Source organism: Rhea americana, unplaced genomic scaffold, assembly GCF_003343005.1.
Source record: "Rhea americana isolate MKP2758 unplaced genomic scaffold, rheAme1 scaffold_64, whole genome shotgun sequence".
NCBI classification, from domain to species: domain Eukaryota; kingdom Metazoa; phylum Chordata; class Aves; order Rheiformes; family Rheidae; genus Rhea; species Rhea americana.
Window position 1 is genome coordinate 862,938 of NW_028186801.1, and position 19,114 is coordinate 882,051.

General features: G+C 40.5%; 1 protein-coding gene across 6 annotated transcripts in view; it reads right to left on the reverse strand.

Moving 5' to 3' along the window:
- LOC146586863 (neuron navigator 3) overlaps positions 1–18,626 on the reverse strand; it is a 267,610-nt gene extending 248,984 nt beyond the window's left edge. For all 6 annotated transcript variants that reach the window (XM_085320549.1, XM_085320552.1, XM_085320551.1 and 3 more), the window contains exon 1: positions 17,607–18,626. In XM_085320549.1, coding sequence (XP_085176675.1) covers positions 17,607–17,849 — 243 coding nt within the window. In that variant the 5' untranslated portion in view covers positions 17,850–18,626. The remainder of the gene's footprint in view (positions 1–17,606) is intronic.
- Between the last annotated feature and the right edge of the window lie 488 nt (positions 18,627–19,114).

A 19,114-nucleotide genomic window follows, 5' to 3' on the forward strand; every position in this document is an offset into this window, starting at 1 on the left:
GTTTGCGTGGCATTTCCTGTCGCCGGGCCCTGCTGCTCATTTAAGTACTTGCACTTCACAGCTGGCAAGTTATAAGCACAGCAGAAAGCGTACACCTCATTTGCTAATTTAACACTTGTCTACGCTAGGTCACATTTCTGTCCAAGACACGGCCAAATTTATTATCATAAAGCTAACAAGTACTCTTTGAAGAAGTCCCTTACCCTCCGAAAGGTAGTTTGGAACAACCATAATGTAAAGCCCCCCCTAAAAGGTATGATAAGAGAAGATTTAATCCAAGAAAATCAGACCTTTACGAATAAATAGCTGTAGCCCAGATGCCACAGCTGACTGGAAATGCAAAACACCGCGGGCTTGACAGGAGTAACCAGCTCAGCTGGAACTGGATAAAGCACCGAGTTTAGCTTGCAACAGTTCAAACTGAGGCTTAAAACTGATCCCAAAAACCACTAAAATATTGACAAGCGGGTGATTCGCTTTTTCTGACTTGAACTACTTTATTCCTAYCTCTACTGTAATGGGAGAGACATGAGAAAATGTACACAGTCTTACGCACTTCCCTTAGGATAATCGATAGTGCTTTGTGTGCTATTAAGAAATTGCAAGAGATAGAGCATCTCAGGTAAGCAAGGGATCMCCCCTCACTGACCGGCAGGCCGGGAAAGCTACTTAAGCTATTGGTATTACCACATCAGATAAATGATYCTCATAGGACTACCGCAAATTTTTTGGGCACATAAACCTCTCCTAAATTCACTGATTTTCCTAAGATTATTGCAGATTCAACTCTTCAGTAACAGTTTGACTGCACTGAATGGGAGTGTAAATAAGCCTTAAAAAAGAGAGAGAGAGAGATGAATAAGGTGGATTGAATGAGCTGCTAGAAACAAGTATAATGTTTCAGAGGAAAGTGTTATTCAAGAGTTACTCAAGTCTGGGGATATCATTGAAGGCGCCCTTCTCTCTGCTGGCTTTTGAAGGGCTTAAAGTGAAAGCTATTGTGCCAGGTTCATCAGGAAAAATGCCCAGACCATCCTCTTGGTGGGATGAAGCAAAGTTGTGTTATTATCGTCAGATTTACCAAGTGGCTGTCTCAGAGGAAATGAGTAAACTAGGAGGATGGGAAGAAAAACCAGATAAAACCTCTAGAAGAAATTAGGATCAATATAAAAAAAGATTAGGATTTAGATTTTTAGACCCATCTAGTGAAGCTGAGAGTCCCAATTCTTAGCTGTTCCCACCTGAGTGTTGAAAGGGCATTCATTTCTGCAGAAGAACGCTGCATTTGTAAGGACATTAAATGTCGAGATACGGTTATCCCTTTGATAGCCCTGCTTCCCATAAACCTGGAACAATGACACACCAAAGCGATTAAACTTTGGGTGGCAGGCATCTAGCTACCTTTTGCCCTATTTGCTGGATATTCTCCTAATTCACCTGAAACTCTCTCTTAGACTGCTGAAGGCGCTACAGCTACGTTCTTGGGGCTGCCAGTTCGAACTGTGAACGGCAGAAACCAAATTGTTCTCACTGACACAGAGCTGCTCTGCATAGACAGAACAGTCTGCAAATACCCACSGGCTAAAAGAGCAGTCACAAAGTCCAATGTAAAAATCAGCAGACTGGTTAGACGGGKGCAGTTGCAGTGCTTTCCAACCATTTTCAGTTCAAGACAGCTTGCCAAGCAAAGCAGCCCATAGCTCCAGAGAGGATTTACCTGAGAGAATAGAGGGGCTACAGCTTACGAGCACCACGCTTTGCAGAAGACGCATCCAATTTGGTTAAGGTTGCATATAGCCCTGGCACTTGCTACTGGCCTCCCTGCTCATTTCAAGTTGTTAAGCAAGATCTACACTTCCTTAATGTTGTCCTTCTTAATAAGCAATGGCTGTAGTTGTCATAAGGGATGTCATTCAAATCCTGACTTGATTTAAAGTAACATACATGGAAGAGATGGTAATTCTCAAGAAAATGTTTTCTTTCATGATAGTACTCTGCAAAAGCATGAAATCGTTCTATTAAACATCCCGTTTTTCTAATGGCTGAATTACTTGCTGTAGACCTTGCTTCTGCAATTTCTTGACTGACATCACCATTCTTTTTAGAAAAGCTGTGACAGCAAATGTAGAAGGAGGGAAGTCTAATACTGGCAGCTGAATGCAAGTGCTATCTSTAAGTGCAGTGTGAGATGCTGCTGAGATAACACAGGAGATAACTTTCAACTTATGTGCAAATACACATTAATTTCCCACCTACTTGTYAGTAATTTCTCCTTGTTTGTACTTACGTGTGTATGCATACAGTAAGTTTGCCAGATATTCAGTAACGTATTATAACAGTTCTGGGTAATGATCCATTTTACTATTTCCACTATCTCTGCAGCACAGAGCAGAAATACAGCTGCAAAACATTTCTCCCTCACAGAGACATATCAGTTTCCTGTGTAACTGATTCATTTATGCCCCTAATCTATTTTAATAATCAGATGTCCCCCTGATAAAAGCACCACATTATCAGGGCTGTGCGAGCTCAGAAGATCTAAATATCATGCTTTGGAACACCGATGCACAATCTTTAATAATAGTATTAATAAGAAAAAGCATATGGAAAGACAGTATCTCCCCAAAGAAAAGTTCTACTCTATAGTAAGTTGAATCTCAACTAATTTCAGACATCTTAAACTTTGGTGTTTAACTTAAATTAGATGATCCATCTCCCCTTAATTAAGGAAGATGCACATACCTCCTGAGGGTGAGTCATCCTACCTCAACATGAATGTCTCAGAGAGGTGAAAGGAAGTGCCCTCAGGGGGTACCTGACTATCACTTGGCTGTAGYAGGAAGCCAACTAGCTCAGACTAGGCACAAACCTTTTAATTGGCTGTAATGAGGTAAGTTGAATTTGCTGTGATCATGGGCTCCGTACAGTCTCTGAGAATATCTGGGCACAAACTTGTGGCCTGTATGTTGTCTGCTCTCAGAGGACAGCAACTTGCAACAGAATCTGCCACCCTGTCCAGTAACTCATTTAACAGCTCCAACTAATATTGCTTCAGCTTTCAAAACATGCAAATATTACAAGCCAGAAGTCACAACTTTTGCTCAAATAGTTTTTGCTCTGACCTCTCAGCTCTAGGTTGATACGGGATTTTGCCAGTCTATGACGCAGAAAAAATTGCTAGGGCTCTTGAACTTTCCTGAGATTTTTCTTTGGCCTTAAGTTATTTGCAGACAGGAAAAGCAGTCCCAAACAGCTCGTCCCCTGTGCTCCACATTCTGCACATGCTGACTATTTATCACATGTACTCAGCGCTGCCTCAACAACAACACTGAGGTGTCAGGACCTAATCTTACGAAATCTGAAAAGCAAGGTTTTATTAAAGAAATACGACTTTTCAGAATAATGACCTAAATGGACTGGAATCTTTTGGTATGTATAAYAGGGCAGAGAAGGCAAATGTGGATCAGTAACAAGGACTGTGAGCAGAATTTTACGGGTGCACGTTCCTACTGCCGAAAGTCATTTAAGGGTGGGGCAGAATGAGCCTCAATTTTAATCTTTGGAGCCATGAATGTGAACAATTCTCTATGCAGAATTTATGAGCTGCTTTACTTATCAGTATTTCCTCAGAGTTTTCATGCAGTCAGATTGATTATCCTTTCCTTATACTGCTTGTGTATACTCAAGTTCAAATATACACTGCAGAAATGGACATGAACTGCATACTGTACCATAGAAGGGAATTAAAGGCAGTGACATGCCAGCTATGGTTATTAAATTTTGTTAGAAAACACAGCATGATATCAGTCATAATAAAAATGTGTATTTCCAAATAGTAAAGCAACAAGTATAGCCTACATATTTTTTTTTAGTTAGCTACATTCCACAGGTATTTTAAACAGACACCATAAAAGAAAAAAGGGAGATTTGGGAAATGTCTTTTTTTTCCTGTAACATGGTTAGCTTTCATCAAACGTTTTATTCTGAATGCTGTCAGTGTACAATGAAGTCCATTTTTTCTGTTGCAGTCACAATTTTCACGAATAAAAGTCTCAGATTACCTGATTATCAGAAAATATCAGTCATCTGRCATAAAATGGGTCAGGATAACAAAACCACCTAATCTACCCCCAAATGAGCCCTTTGTCCTGGGCCTACAAYGCGCTGCATTTTATTTCTAGACTCTCTTTCCCCTGCACAGTGCTAGGAACCCTGGCACAGACTCTAGCTCTGCACACGAGCACCAAGGTGCCCAGAGGATAAAGCTGAGCAAGGTTTGGGGTATGTTAAATAATGGGCCTACAATCTGCRTAACTCAAACACATAGGGAGTGGTACATCTGCTGACAGATAAACTGATTTCTCCTACTTAGCTGCATTAGCAGTAGCAGTTTCTGTCCAAGTTTCCCTGTAAAATCTCTTTACAGAAAGTCTGGTAGGGATGTTAATCAAATTTCTCAAAAAAGATCTTCACTCTGTAGCAATGCTTAATGGTACTAAGCAACTACAGGATGAACCTCTTGAGTTTTGAAAAAATCTGYGTGTAGAGATTTTAATCATGTATTTTACTGGTTTTTAGATTTTGACTGCATCTGCAATATTCCAAGAACTGTACATCTGTAATGTGTTTAAAAGTTTACCAGTGCAAAAAAATGGGAAACCAAGATATTTCGTACTTTTTACAACAGAATACGTTTGTTCGTATTTTTTATTATTATTATTTTATGTGCCTACCTAATGTCTAATGTCTAATCATGACATTAGATACACTTTAATAGAGCAAAATAATTAGAATAGGTTACAGACATAGCAGGCTCCAAGGCAGGATGCAGTTTGTTTRTTTGAAAAAACACCATGCTAGATTGTGGAAGAAACAATTGGTAGTGGTCTGGATGGTTTGCAAATCTATTTTGTGATAAAGTAGGATGTGACAAATTACATAAACACAACAAAATAGGATGATATTCCAACTCCAGTAAGGAAATGGCAAAATTTTCATTGACCTCAGCAAGAACACAACCAGTTCTGATTTTGGAAGGCTTATTTTGACAGGCTTCTAAAATGAAATATTTAAAATGACTTAGTTAACAATGAATATAAAGGACACCAGAGAGATGGTAAAAGCACAGAGCTGCAGAAGGGTACAAATATGGGCTGGATAATCCTRGTCTGTTTGGAAACTGCCACCTCAGTAACTTACACATCTTTATACCRTCTCAGTATCAGTTTCTCAGGTTATCATATATACACTAGACCTGGGAATTGATAGATAAATGCAAAAAGGTACATGTACACAAGCATAAATACCTGATTCTATCTCTAATACACACCATAAATTAGGTATGCATAATAGTTTCAGTTTACATAAAACACACTAATGATGCCAAATCACTAAAGCTTCATTTATTATCTCTGAACTATAAATGGTACGTCTCAGTGGCTTCAGAGGAGCTGTAATAACGTACTCAGTCAATGATTTGCAATATTAACATTTTCAGTCATCTCCACTCCAATCTGTCTCCTGCTACTCTGAAAATGTTGTGGCACGCCAATACTTGGCACACTGTACACATCTGAAAGCAATGTAACAGCAACTGAGAATGAACTTCAGGAGATGGTCATGGAACAAATACAATACCTTCATAAGTGTGGAAATCTTTATAAATAACTGTTAAGAGAAAAAACATGCACTGAACTGCATGCAAATGAAGATATTGGGTTAATCTCCCAAATGAAAAAGAAGTGAGAAGTAATGTTACTTCACACAGTCCTTAAATCACGACGCATCAAATGTTAATTGAAATATCATCATTCTTGAAGCCTAATTAACACAATCAGAAGTAGCTGTAGAAGACAGAACTGTTACTCAGATTTTCTTGCTTTATAACAAAGTATCTATTTATATATTTCTGTTAAAGTGTTTAACTATTTCAAAAATAGTTGTAAAATCATACAGCCAGTAATAGAACTACAGAAGTCAAACCAAGACACAGTCATGATCTCAGTAATTAGCTATTTCTTATACTTTGTCTCACAGTGGAACTACCTGATATCATATTCCATTTTCTGAACTATTCAAAATCTCTTATTGCTCTGGAAATGGGAGCAATATCTACGTGTTTTTAAAAAAGTCTGTTATCTGCTCTTGGAAGTACTTTCTTTGTTTGCCTATTGCATCCACACAGAGTTTTGCAGGAAATGGACTGCATTACAAAGATAGGTTTGCTAATACAGCAGGCACAAATATCGACCTCCCACAAGTCCAGTCTGCGGATATTTGGCTGATTTATAGTTTTATCAAGATACGTTACTGTTTCTGTCCAGTCAATTAGGGAAAAATAATTGCTTGTCATAACAAAGACATGAATCTGAGGTTACTGTTTGCAAAGGCCTTTCAGATCTTTAAAGAAGTGTATACATCTGAGTGAAAATTACTGTTGAAAATTCTGACTTCATTGTCATCCAGGCCAAAAGTTTTAGTGGGAAGTGAAGGAAACATTTATCCCTTTAGACTGAAATGAAACCACTATTACTTTCTTTACTGGTGTTTATACCAGTATTTCACAACTAAATCTTACAATCTCTCTAAAATTAAATGAGATCATCTCTGATGTTCAGGAGAAAAAGAATCAAATTTTCCACAGATACAAATATGTCCATAATCTCCTTGCTTTTATGGAGTCTAAGTTCTCCAGTATCTCTCTTGCTGATCTGAATCTCTTGTATTATATTCTTTTCCACTGCCAAATTCCCTTTAAGGAATTTTTTTGAATGACASTGTTTAGTCTGACACATTCGTACCAAGATGCTCGCTCTTGTGTGCTCCCTTCTCTGAAACGTTATTTGAGTTGCCTTTTCAGCTTTCTTCATGACTCTCTACCTTTTCTGCACCTTGCCCACAAAATGCTTCCACTGCCACTGAATGAGCATAACCCAGAAAAATCCTGCACTGATACCACAGGGCCCTGAGAAGAAAGCTTTGGTTTAGTTTTCAGACATTTTTCCTTTTTTTTCCTACTCCCTCCCCCTAACAGTTCCTCTTATAACCCMAAACTCATCAAGACTGTGCTTGATGGTGCTGTCACAGATTGGGAGGGCTTCTTTGCCCATTGCTGACACAACCACGAACCCCCTCAGGACACTGAGCTGACCAAAGTTAGATCATGCTCAAGAGCTGTCAGGATCTGAAAGTTTCAAATCTGCAAATTAGATTTCATTCAAAAAGTATATCTGGAAATGGTATGGCCCATGAACAGGGCACTGGATTGTGAATCATCACCCCGAGCTTCTCTGCTGAGCAACCTGCCTCTTAGGCTTCATCTAATAATACAGAACTATAGCAGTTGTCTGTGGGATATCRCAGCAAGGTATTTTAGCACAGGGAATTAGCAAACACACTGTTATTCTCTTCTTGCCTTTTTCAGAATTGTGTATTTCTAGGAAAAACATATTATGTATATACAATACCTTCTACTCAGGTTTTMCTATTCCAAGCCAGAAAAAAGATTATATGCATTAAATTACCAACAAACAGGAAGCTGTCAGCATCACTAACTGTTCAGGGGAAATTGGTCTGATCCAATTTTTCTCATCCAAAAACATAAAAAAGTCAGTTTCTCAAAGGTCATTCAAGGTAATTTCAACATTTTAAGAAGTGGCTAATTAGATCATTTTTTCAGTACTGAAACAACAAAATGACTGAGCTACCAAACAACTTCACTCTGAAAATAATGACATTAGTATCACTTTCCACATGAACTGAGTTCAAAGAGGCACTTGATAAAACCCAGAAACTAGTTGCTGTGGCTTCCCAAGCTAGTCACCAGGCCATCCTACCTCTCAGAAGCATATCTAAAGCAAAACCAAACCTGCAGCTTGCARGAGTTCAGCTCTGCGCTGCTCCCTCTTGAGAAACGGATTCCTCCGACGCTTCCTCCAAGCACACTGTCTCTCACCGCTGAGCTGGCCAGCAATGAGTAAAGCAGGCTGACTGCTAGGCTGAGGTTATTTCTAAGCCACTTTTGAACTTTGATTTGTTTTTACGCATTCTTATTTAATGCTAGTTATTTCCACTCCAGAGAGAGAGTCCTGTTTACTGCATAGATGTGTTGCCAGGAAATCCCMTTGCTGGTGAGTAAAAGTCCTGTGCCTTGACTTATGTCTTACTCACCCTAAACCATGCATGAGCCATGCAGCCTTTCCTGATTAATGAAAGTTGTCAAATGCCCTACACTTGCTAGGAAGTCATCCTTTTGTGCATGACCAGCCCAATTACTAAGCTATGATGGTGTTACAGATGCCCTGTAAATCAAATTCTGATGCACAACAGGAAGTTTTCACTGCCAAACCTTCTGGAGTTTAACATAGTATCAACAAGATACACAGCCAGGTGTTACTGTCAAAGGGAGGTATTTTGAAATGGAAAGCACAGGAGACAGCTTGACATTTATGTTTGCTCTGACTTTTCAAATTTGCTGCAATTCTCTAATTGGAGAATTTCACCTGAATAAAATATTTTGAACTACTATTGAAGAGGAGATATACAGAATGGTGAAATCTGTTCGACTGTATTAGAATCAGAGGGGCAGRACAGTATCGGAGGCTTAACAGGAAAATAAACATAACTAAAACCGTAAGTCAGACCAAATGTCATGCTGAAAGTAGGTTAGCACGATACTAATATTGTAGTTGGTTAGCTTTTCTCATCTTTCATGCAGAGTTAGTACAGACGTTTAGTGGCCAGCACCTTCTCAGTTTATATACCTAGAAATACTACGATCCTGCCCYAACCCCTTTAAAATCACGCTTCCCTTTGATTTGCTTATTTTCCAAGTTCTCCAACGTGGTTTAAACAGAACATGCACAAGAGCCGTCAGAAATCTGCACACTTTACACGAGGGAATTATCCCTTCGCATTTACCAGACAAAACACTCCACATTCCTCTTCTGAATTTTAAGTAAGTTATGCTATCTTTCGGCCAATTTTCTCCTGCCAGCAAAAACAAAAGGAAAGGTTTGTGACCTTAAAAACATCACGGGCAAGTGAAGATTCACACAAAATATTCCACTAGTGAGCTTGAGAGTAGATAGATGCTCCCGCCTCGCCCAGCTTAATCCCCAGCCACCGGAGCTGTCAAAAGGCTATTGTTAACGCATGGGCTTCCTCCAAGACCACATCCTGTGAACCGGGTCAGAGGGAAACGCCGAGCTGCTTTAAATGAACTGCTCTGTGCCTGCTCTGTTTGCACGGGCAAGGAAAACCAGGCAACTCAAAAAATCAGTGGACTCGCAAGAGAAGACGGTGACTTAGACCAGAAATAACACCTAATTTAAAAAAAAAATCAGCAAGTCTCATTTGTGATGGATGCTCTTCGTATTTACTTAAGACGAGAATTTCTGCCAGAAAGAAACTAGACAGTCTATCCAAAGGAAGAAATCGGATCCAAAACATAACAGCTCTCCCTAGAAGGGGTCTGCTTTTATTATGTAGCTATTTACTCTTTCCACATTTTATTTAAAAAGCGAAAAGCCTATCAACAGCAATGCACACAGGACTTTTGATGGGTGTTATGTAACTCCATTTCAGAGTGCAACATATTCTTCATCTCCGACAAACTGTGTCAGAGTCGTTTGAATGTGTTGTGTGTTGATCAACTGCATCAAAATCAACGAACGTCTAGTGGCTCCTGGAGGGAAAACTCCGATCTGACACTCGCCCGGAGCTGGGCCCCGATTGACGCTTGCCACTGAAATCTCCATGAAGTGGGAGCCAAATCTCTGCAAAGAAAGCGAGCAGGAAAACTCATGCAGTATCTGGCTGTTTCCTTCTAAACCAATTCCTTCAAAAAGACAAAGGATGGGCTTGTGGTTAAGATGTGGAGACTGCRACTCAAGACACACATGACTTCAAATTCCTAGTTCTGCCACAAAGCCCCAATCTGAGTGTGGGAAAATCCTCCATTTTCCCTTTAATCTCCTCACTCCTTCTGTACAGCGGGGATAATATTTTTCCCTTTTCTCCCCCACTCTGTCTAATACAGCCACGTGTCTGCAAGGCTGAGACTAACTCTTACTTTGCACATGCACAGTACCTGTCATGGTAAGGCAGCAGTCTAGTCAAAGTTTCTAGGTTTAAGGTCTGGCTGAAACTCAGAAAATTTCCACTAGAAGGATATTCTAATAAACTTTTTACAGGAGAAAAAGAAAGGTCTTTCAGCTGAACACAACTTACATAATCTTTGTGGTAGTCTTGGCTCTGCTGGCTGCTTTGGGATGCTCCTGTCTCCTAGGGAGCAAAAATGGGGCAGGCTCAGAAATTCCCAGGGGTGCTCTCTGCAGGAGATTTTAAAGGCTCTCAGGGGCCTGGACAAATTGGTTCACAGGACTTTTTTTCTGAAGACACCCTTCCTTCGCTTTTGGGAAAATTAACTGAAACTGCGGTACTTCAGTGCCTCTGGAAATAGCCGTATTGTATCATGGCTTTTGTTCTAAGCTAAGCCATCTCCAGACAGAAGTACATCTCCATGGCACCACGGGCCACTAGCAGCACAGGTGCCCAGAGCAGCATCGTTTCATTACCAGTGATCAGCACTCAGCTCAATCAGTGACCACGGGAAGCTGGAGACTCTCACGATGGCCACCCAGTCCCTTGCACAAGGAAGGATCAGTGCCAGTAATGTTAAGAAGGGGAGGGGGGTCTGCATGCTTTTTACAGAAATCCTGCAGTGATGGAGATGGTACACCTTCTGCACGCAAAGCATTCCTCTGTTTAACTACTATTACTGCTGGAAAGTTTTACGAAAGCCTAACTAAAGCCTCCCAGGGTATAATATAAGCCCATTATTTTTATCTGGAGATGGAGACCACTTATCTCCATTTATGGTCATGGAGAACAGATTACCCTGAGAGGCTGCATTTATTAGCTCTGGTGTTGCACCAAGCAGATGCTGTGGGTTGCTTGAGGTTCTGGAGCTCCGCTGTTTTTCGCACACTCAGGGATCTCTGCATGCACATTCAGATGCACCCCCCTTTTGGAGGAAGGAGCATTTTTAATGAAAAAAATGATTGATCAGAAAATTTCCAAGCAGCTTCYCCAGCAACAGATGCAGTGTATAGGATAACGACTATCATTTTCTGCTGAAGCTTCACACCAACTTTTAACACATAACCTAATATGAAATAGTACACTGAGTTCTAAGTTCTCATTTTGTGTGAGAATTAAAACAAAAACTGTAAAAGCTAGACAGAGGTCTTAAGCCTGGGTTGGTAAATACCCTCATATCAATTATCACAATTACAAATTACCCACAAAAAGTATCTTTCAAGCTGTAACCAACACCATTTGCTCATACGTATAAAGTTTTAAGAATTACCTAGCTGTGTTACTGTACACTTAACTGTATGAAAATGTGGTTGATACATGTGATTATGAAATAAATATTCAACGGTAAAGTTGTTTCCAAGCATAAGTGTAAGGCTTTAACTGAGTTATAATACAGCACAGACAGATGGTGCTGGATACCTAAAGCATATTAAAGATGCTTTTATCTGTTTGATAAAGAAATAATTCAGAGCACAAGGCAAGAAGCTGAAATTGCTGACAGTCTGAACTCCCGCCAACTGTCCTGGCTTCACTGGGGCTGYGTGAATTTTAAACACATGCAGTCCCAGGTGTCCGCGGTGCTGGTTGAAATTTCTGCCAGCTAGTTCAGTGCTTTTGAAACAGTGTTGGCTTCCCATCACTAGCAGCCACTATGGGGAGAAGATGGGAGGTCTCTGGCTGCTTCTGCTCCCCTTTTTGCTGCCTTGGCCACAGCGCTGTAAACTACACACTAAGCACAATGAGCAGCCTCCTTCCTTGCCAACCCACAAGGCAGACATCTCCAATGTATTAACACTGGGAAAAGGAAGAGTAGGACAAAATGGGGAAATAAACTCATTTATGTTCCCTAGCATCAGTATGTCAAGAAACTTGGTAAAGCTTGGTCCTGAGAGACTGGGCAAAGAGTTATCCAAGAAACTGAAAGGTCACAGAGATGTTGGATTGCAACAGATCCTCTGCTTGGGAGAGACTTGGGGAATGGGGGGAAAGGGACACGCCAGAACCTAAGTAAGTCATGTGGAAGGGTTAGCTGAGGAAAGATGGAGATACGGAAGTCATTCATGGCACATATGTTTTTTCAGTGTGCACAGAACTCCTTTTGGCATGAGTAGGAGCTCTACTCATGTACAGAACGCGAAGCGTTTGTGTTGAGATCTGTCTGGACAGGGAACCTAGCTGTGCTCCAAGCCTGGTGCCTGGTTACAGGCCGGAGTTACCACATCACAGACAAAGTGCTGACAATTGAGGAGGAAAAACGGGAGGTTTCCACACTGCTTCCAAAGTCAGACTGCAACAACGCTGGCTAAATCACACTGCAAGCCCTCAGACCAGGCCTGGGATACACTAGTACGATACAGTGTCAAAMAGGCTTCAGCAATCACTTTAAGAGCTGTAGTATGTGTTCTAGCCTAATCACATCAAAGCATTTAACTTTGTTTTGTGGCACTGACATGGAATTTCATTTTAGATGTCCTGGTACAACTGTTTTAGATGCCGTTCTTGTTGGCCATATGCTCCTAGCTAGAGCAGATCCATTYCTCTCTGTTCTTCTTTACAGACCACATCCCAGCCCTACTGGTCCCATTTCCACGTTATACAGGTGAAGAAACCACTAGGGCCTCTTTCTGCAGGTGGACTCRTCATATCCTTTGGTATTTCTTCCAGAAGACCTTGCAGCAGATGGTAGTTTTCAGAGTTCCCAAGATCTTTCTTTCTTAAAATTAGACTGTTTAATGATGAACTTAGTGGGGCTGGACCCTTCCAAGAGAGATCACAAGTCACACCCACTCTGAAGGCCAATACTTGCGTCTTACAAGAATCTTAATGTAAACCCTAAGAACTGCAGCATTTAGAAAAGTGTTAGGTTTATGTACATACACTAGATCAGCTTGTAGAGCCTGACTAATGCTTTCCAGTAAGGAATAATGATATGAAAAAATGTTTCAGTCATGACAGAAAGACTCAATTAGTGGATATAGAGGAAAATTAGTCACATGCAGAAGCCTGCAAAGATATCTGCCAACAGGAAGGAAGAAGCAGATAAAGCAGACAGCAGGAGACAGATAGCATGGAYGAAGAGAAACTGAAAACAAGAAAAAAACAACAAAAAAAGATAATTTGACAGTACAGGAATGAATTAACTCGAAGAAGATGGCTAAAATCTATCATTTGAGTCAGATACCCAAAACACCAAGATTAATAGATTAAGCTCAGCAAACATTCGGTTTGCAAGCACAAATGACACTGAAGTGCTGTTGAAAGACACGTTTGATGCTGGGAGGAATTCCATGGAYGCGTGCCTCGCAGGTGTGCTGATGCCAGCCTTTGCTCAGCTTGGTGTTGAGGGGGACTCACAGCGGTGTGCCTATCACCGCAGCATCAAACGTATGAGGGCAGCTGAAATCAGTCATGCTCACCTGCAGGGAAATGCTATTGGTGTTGGCATTTTGCCACAGGTCATTATAGTGCACAGACTTATCACTTCAGTGACCAAAAGAAGAYGGTTTTGCATATGAATTGTTCTGACATTCCTCAAGTCTTAAGCCATTGCTTAACTTACTTWTTAGAGTATCATTCAATAGTGTTTTTTTTTGTTTTGTTTTGTTTTCTTTGTTACAGATCAATGGCACAGTCTAGACAAACAGTATTACAGGGCAGCCTAGCCAAATTTGATAATTTTGTCTCATTCACTTAGCAAGCAATATGAAAGCGGTGGCACAGGAATATCARTTATGTAATACCCACAGTTAGATAAATACTGCAAAAGATACTGGTATTTTCAGGCGCAAGTTTGGATAAAAAACAAGCTACAGTCCCATTGAATGGCAAAACTCCATCTGCTCCAAGGAGAGCAAGCATTTCACCTCATGAATCCAGCAGCTGGATTCCTTTCCTGTGTACATATATAGGAATAAACTTTTGTCTATATGATACTCAGGGAAGAAGAATGTGCTCTGAAAGCTTGCGTTCAAATATTTTGCATGACTATTCACATCATAAGTGTTTGTACAGTCAGTTTAAATATTAGTGTACTTAGCAAGAAAGCAGATGGATCTGCATGTGAATTACGTACCCAAGTACAAATTACGAGAATACTCAACCAACAGATCAGAATTTGTGAACAAAAGTCTATCTGAATAAACCATGCAAAGAGTAATTTAAATCACTAATAACTTAATGAAAAAAATACATATTTATTATTTGCTTTCCAAGGTGTAACTATGTTTTACCCAATGAAGAAAAAAAAAAAATCTGAATATAATCACCTCACAAACTTTCTCTACCACAGTTTTTATTAAAAGAAAAATACTACTTTTCTTAAGCTTCAGATTGCATCACATTCACAAGAAAATCCCCAAACTGTATGTGCAAGCACAGAAAATCATGTGAGGGGGGGAAGCATCTAGGGAAAACAGCCCTGATTTTTGCAGCTGTATTCCTGGCCAGTCTTGGCAACGTGGTTGTGTGAGAAAGCCAACACTAGTGTCAAAAGTCTCGAACAATCAGGTGTGGTGAAACCAAAGGCCATAGAGGAAACAGCTGGGTGGCAATGACCTACTGCATTGACATGTCTAATCCAAATTTATCTTGGAACCCTTCGCACTTATAGATAGCAACAGGATGTATCGCAGAGGCTGCATGTGTCAATCCAAGTGCCTTCCAGACAGGATGGGAAAGCTGGTGATACACAGTGCAGCATATGTAAAATACCAAAGAAAGCAAAAGTTAAAGCCCACAATCCATCAGCCAAGGGCAAATGTTCACCAGATGAATAATTCATATGTTCCATTGTGTTTTGCAGCTATATAATAATCATTTTTCCCTTAAARATCAGAGTTGCCTTATATGAGGTTATACAGCATAAGCATGCAAACACTATACTATAGAGGCAGATTTCATTCTCATTTGGAAACTCTGACTAGGTACTCATTATATTTTGATTTAAAGACCTTTTATCTGATCACTACTATAATGATAGTATCCCTAACACACAGGATTGTAAACCACAGAGACATGCAGGAATATCATATATTTGATTAATACATTCGCTAACCAAAAAAGTCAACAGAAGTTCTACAGGAAACAGCAATCATAAATGACCATGCTTTGGGACAGTGTGACCTGTAATGCTGAATTTGCATTGGCTCAGCAAATCTGAAGGGACATTAACCCTAATAACTCACCAAAAAATTGTGCTTAGAACTACACCTTATATAATCTAGATATATTACTGAGGCTACAAGATGCTGGCAAACAGAGAGGGAGGGATCTCCATCAGTGATGAAGGAAAGTATCATTCAATAATTTTAGGCCGATATTTTGAAGTTTATTGGCAACAAAAACCTAATAAAAKATTTCTGAACCATAACCATCCACTTTATAACCCAAACTACTTTGACAAAAGGATTTCACAGAACTTGCTTAAAAGAGCATTTCTCAAAAAAAAATGTGGCTGCAAGAAACCTGGGCAAAGACTGCCATTAAGCTTTACTGGGAAGGTCATGTTCGTAATGGAGTTCACAGAAAAGTTCAGATATTAGTAAGCATTTAATGCTAAGGACTTCTGTAAATCCACTAAGATTTATTTATCTGGGCTGCCAGAGGTTTTCAGAGCACTGCGAGCACACACTGGCCTTCATGTTGAAGAATCACCTTTTAAAAGTGCTCAACAGCTTCCACTGAGAACAGAGAGCGAGCTGATGGCTGCTCACTTTTTMTTTAAAACCAGTCCCTAAGATAAGAAGTATTGTCAGAGCCATAAAACATTAAACTGCCAAACCGGATCACGTTTATGTTCATCTAACCCGTTACTCTATTCACCACAACTTGAGGAGTGCTCATGACCATACGCATCGGAATAGGAGATGAACTGATCCCCATCAGGTTTCACACTAATCACTAATAGTTCCTGAGTGGTTTAACTGCTGAAGCAAGCTGCTTTATATCTTCCCCTACACTTTTTAAAAGTTTATCTCTGAGTAGGCAGTGTAACCTGTTTTTTTCTGAAAGCAGTACTTGCAAAATTGAAATACTTTTCACATACTACYCATTAAAACACAACATTAAAAAGAAAACATAAAGAATATTTTCTATAAAAAAAAAGTAAGCAGGCATCTATCGCATGTATCCAATGTACTTTTTGGCATTGTGTTGAAAAGTTTTGTTATTATACTTATATTGCACTCACGCCATAGAAAAGAGCTATTTACCACTTCTGGTAATCAAGAGATGACCAGTTTGCTTATTCTGTGTATTTCTACATAGCATCTTTGAGACTACCGTTGCATCACCTTGTGGAAGACAGGGAGAGGTGATACAGAAAACTCCAAGAGAAAAATTAAGTGACATGACCAAAATCCCACGGGAAATATGTGGCAGGGTTTAAAAAGGAAACCAAATGTTCAGAATCCCAACCCTATCCTTCAACCACAAAACCAACTTTCTTCACTAATACAGAATTAACCCAGTGACTATAAACAAAAGCAAACCAAGTACATATATTATGGGTATCTTGCCACTATAACAACTCTGATGACACCCAAGTGTCCTTAAACTAAATATGAAGCAGCTACAAACGTAGGTTTAATCACAGCATGGTAATCAGTTCCACAAAGCAGAAGTACTAGAAGAGCAGAGGAAAGTAACCTCACATAACACTGCTTGCTGAACTTGTTAAACCACATATGCAGTCGTAATGCACTGAAAGAGCTACAGAAATACATTCAATTGACAAGAGTACTCATGCTCAAAGCATGAGAAGTGTTTACAACTACAGCAAAAAGATCAGTAGAAGCTCAAACTGAAGTGTTTTAACTCTTAGGTAAGCCTCAAAAAAGACCCCATAACAAGAGGAAAACAAACAAAGTAGTCTAAAAAAATTATGACATCCTACTTTGGGCAAACTTTTTTTTTTTTAATCACAATGAATCAGAGCTAGAAGGGGAGTAGGAAGAAGTTATTTTGCAAAAGAGGAAAACATAGGTACTTTTCACTGAGAAGCTGTTTTTCTGGTTCAACAGTTTTGCAGGAAGAGTAGCCAGAATATTTGAAAAGTGAAAAGAAAATCAATTAGTTGTTTTTATTTTAAAAGAACCTCCCCGTGGGAATAGGTGTGGGCGTGAGAGCTCTTTTTAAACTTAATAATATAACATGCAGCAGCCAAGTTTGGGTTTTTTTTAAGTGCTGTCAAGTCATTTCTCAGCTTATTGGGAGCTGGAATGATTTTTTTCTATGTGTGTTTCTACAGATCCTTATCGAAACACATCCGTGAAGGTCATTCTGTCAGTAGCTTAACGTGAACATTTAAAAACACAGTATTTATTCCAGCAGTGACACCGAGCAAAACRAACTCACAAGGCTGCTGTGCAAGTTCACTGGCAATAAGAAAAGTTATTATCTACCCAGCTGGCACTCGAGCTCCGCGTTCAGCAGGTTTCTCACAGGCTTTGCCTCAGCAAACGAACATTTCTGAGAGCTGAGATCTGCAGGTAAAGTTCACCACTAACCTTGCTGTCTTCGAGCTCCTGCGTTCTCCCTTGAAGCGTTCTCCGCTCTCCAAAATCACAGGTTGACTTTAACCCCAGCTGGCAGGAAAGCATGGAGCTCTCTGCCCCCGAGAGCTCCAAGGACYTTGCCGAGTACTGCTGTGCCGCCGGTGTGCCGAGGCTGGGCATCGGCAGGGCGCTGTGAAGCGGCTTTGACCCCACGGCCGGCTGTCTTAGCTTTGAGGCAACCCCAAGTACAGGCATGGCTTCGATAAAACTATCTTCTCGCTGCCAAAGAAAATGCTCCTGACCTCAGTCTGGTAGGCTCCAGCTCCGGCAATTCCAGAACAAATACTTTAAACAAAAGTAGCAGTCATCTCTCAAAAACTTCTTAAAACAATAATATCACGCGTTTCACAAAGCAGCAAAGCTTTCCCTTCATCTCTGCCCTTCTCCCTGCCAGAGGCTCGCGCAGGCACCGCGCCGTGTCAGCGGCTCGGGAAGACTAAACACTCCTCCGGGGCGTGAACTCTGCGTGAAGGTAACCGCCGCAGAGCCGCCCGTCTGGGATTAAAGGACTCATAAATTCACTTTCTCCTCTTCCTCCAGCGTGCCAGGTCTGCGCGCYGAGCGACTGAGGGAGAGGGAGCCGGCGAGGGAGAGCGGAGATGAAATCTCCTCGTACTCCAACTGTCAAAACAGCTCCGAGACCACAACACCGGGAGCGGAGACCTCTTCCTGACTACATAAATAACCAGCCCACATCTTAAAAAAAAACAAACCTCTTTTTTTCTGATTTTTTTTTTTTTTTTAAAAAAGGACCTGAGCAGTGGCCAAAGCAAACAGCTGTTGGAAGAGTTTTTATCCCGGAAATAATCTCAGCAATGAAGCTGGTTGTCTGATTCCTGGCTATTTTTCACTGCTGACAACCACGAGCTTCGGTGTTTCATTGCCTGTTCTTCCCGTGAAATCAGGTTAAAGTCGTGCAAAGCGTGGCTAGGAACAGACGCTGAATCATAGTGTGGGTAACGTCTGTCTGTGCGATGAAAAATCCATACAAAAACACAGAGCAGGATATAGGAAAATCACGAGCATTGTTAGAAGATTTAGTCAATACGGCTTTTCAGGGTGTTTTTTTTTTTTTTTTTCCTGACTTGGTGGTGATGCTAACGTCATCTATTCAACTTTAACACTTCCCTTCCTAAAAACATTTGAAGCTCCATAAAGTCCGTGCCCAACGCCTCATTTCTGCTTGTTTGTGCACAGACGCCTCCTCGTTGGTAACCTCAAATCCTTGTACACGGAAATGCAACACAGAGAGGCAGGCAGAGCAAGCTCTGAAGTGAGTCACCAAGCACCCTACAAAGCGCTGAGCAAAATCAACACGTAGTTCAAAGGACTTCCCCTAATTCCTTCAAGCCCCTACAGCASAGCAAGCAGTTTTAAAGTGTGATATAAGGGAAAAAAAAAAACGCAAAAATGCCATACCCTCTATGGAAATATATAACCTAGTGTTATGGACAAAACTG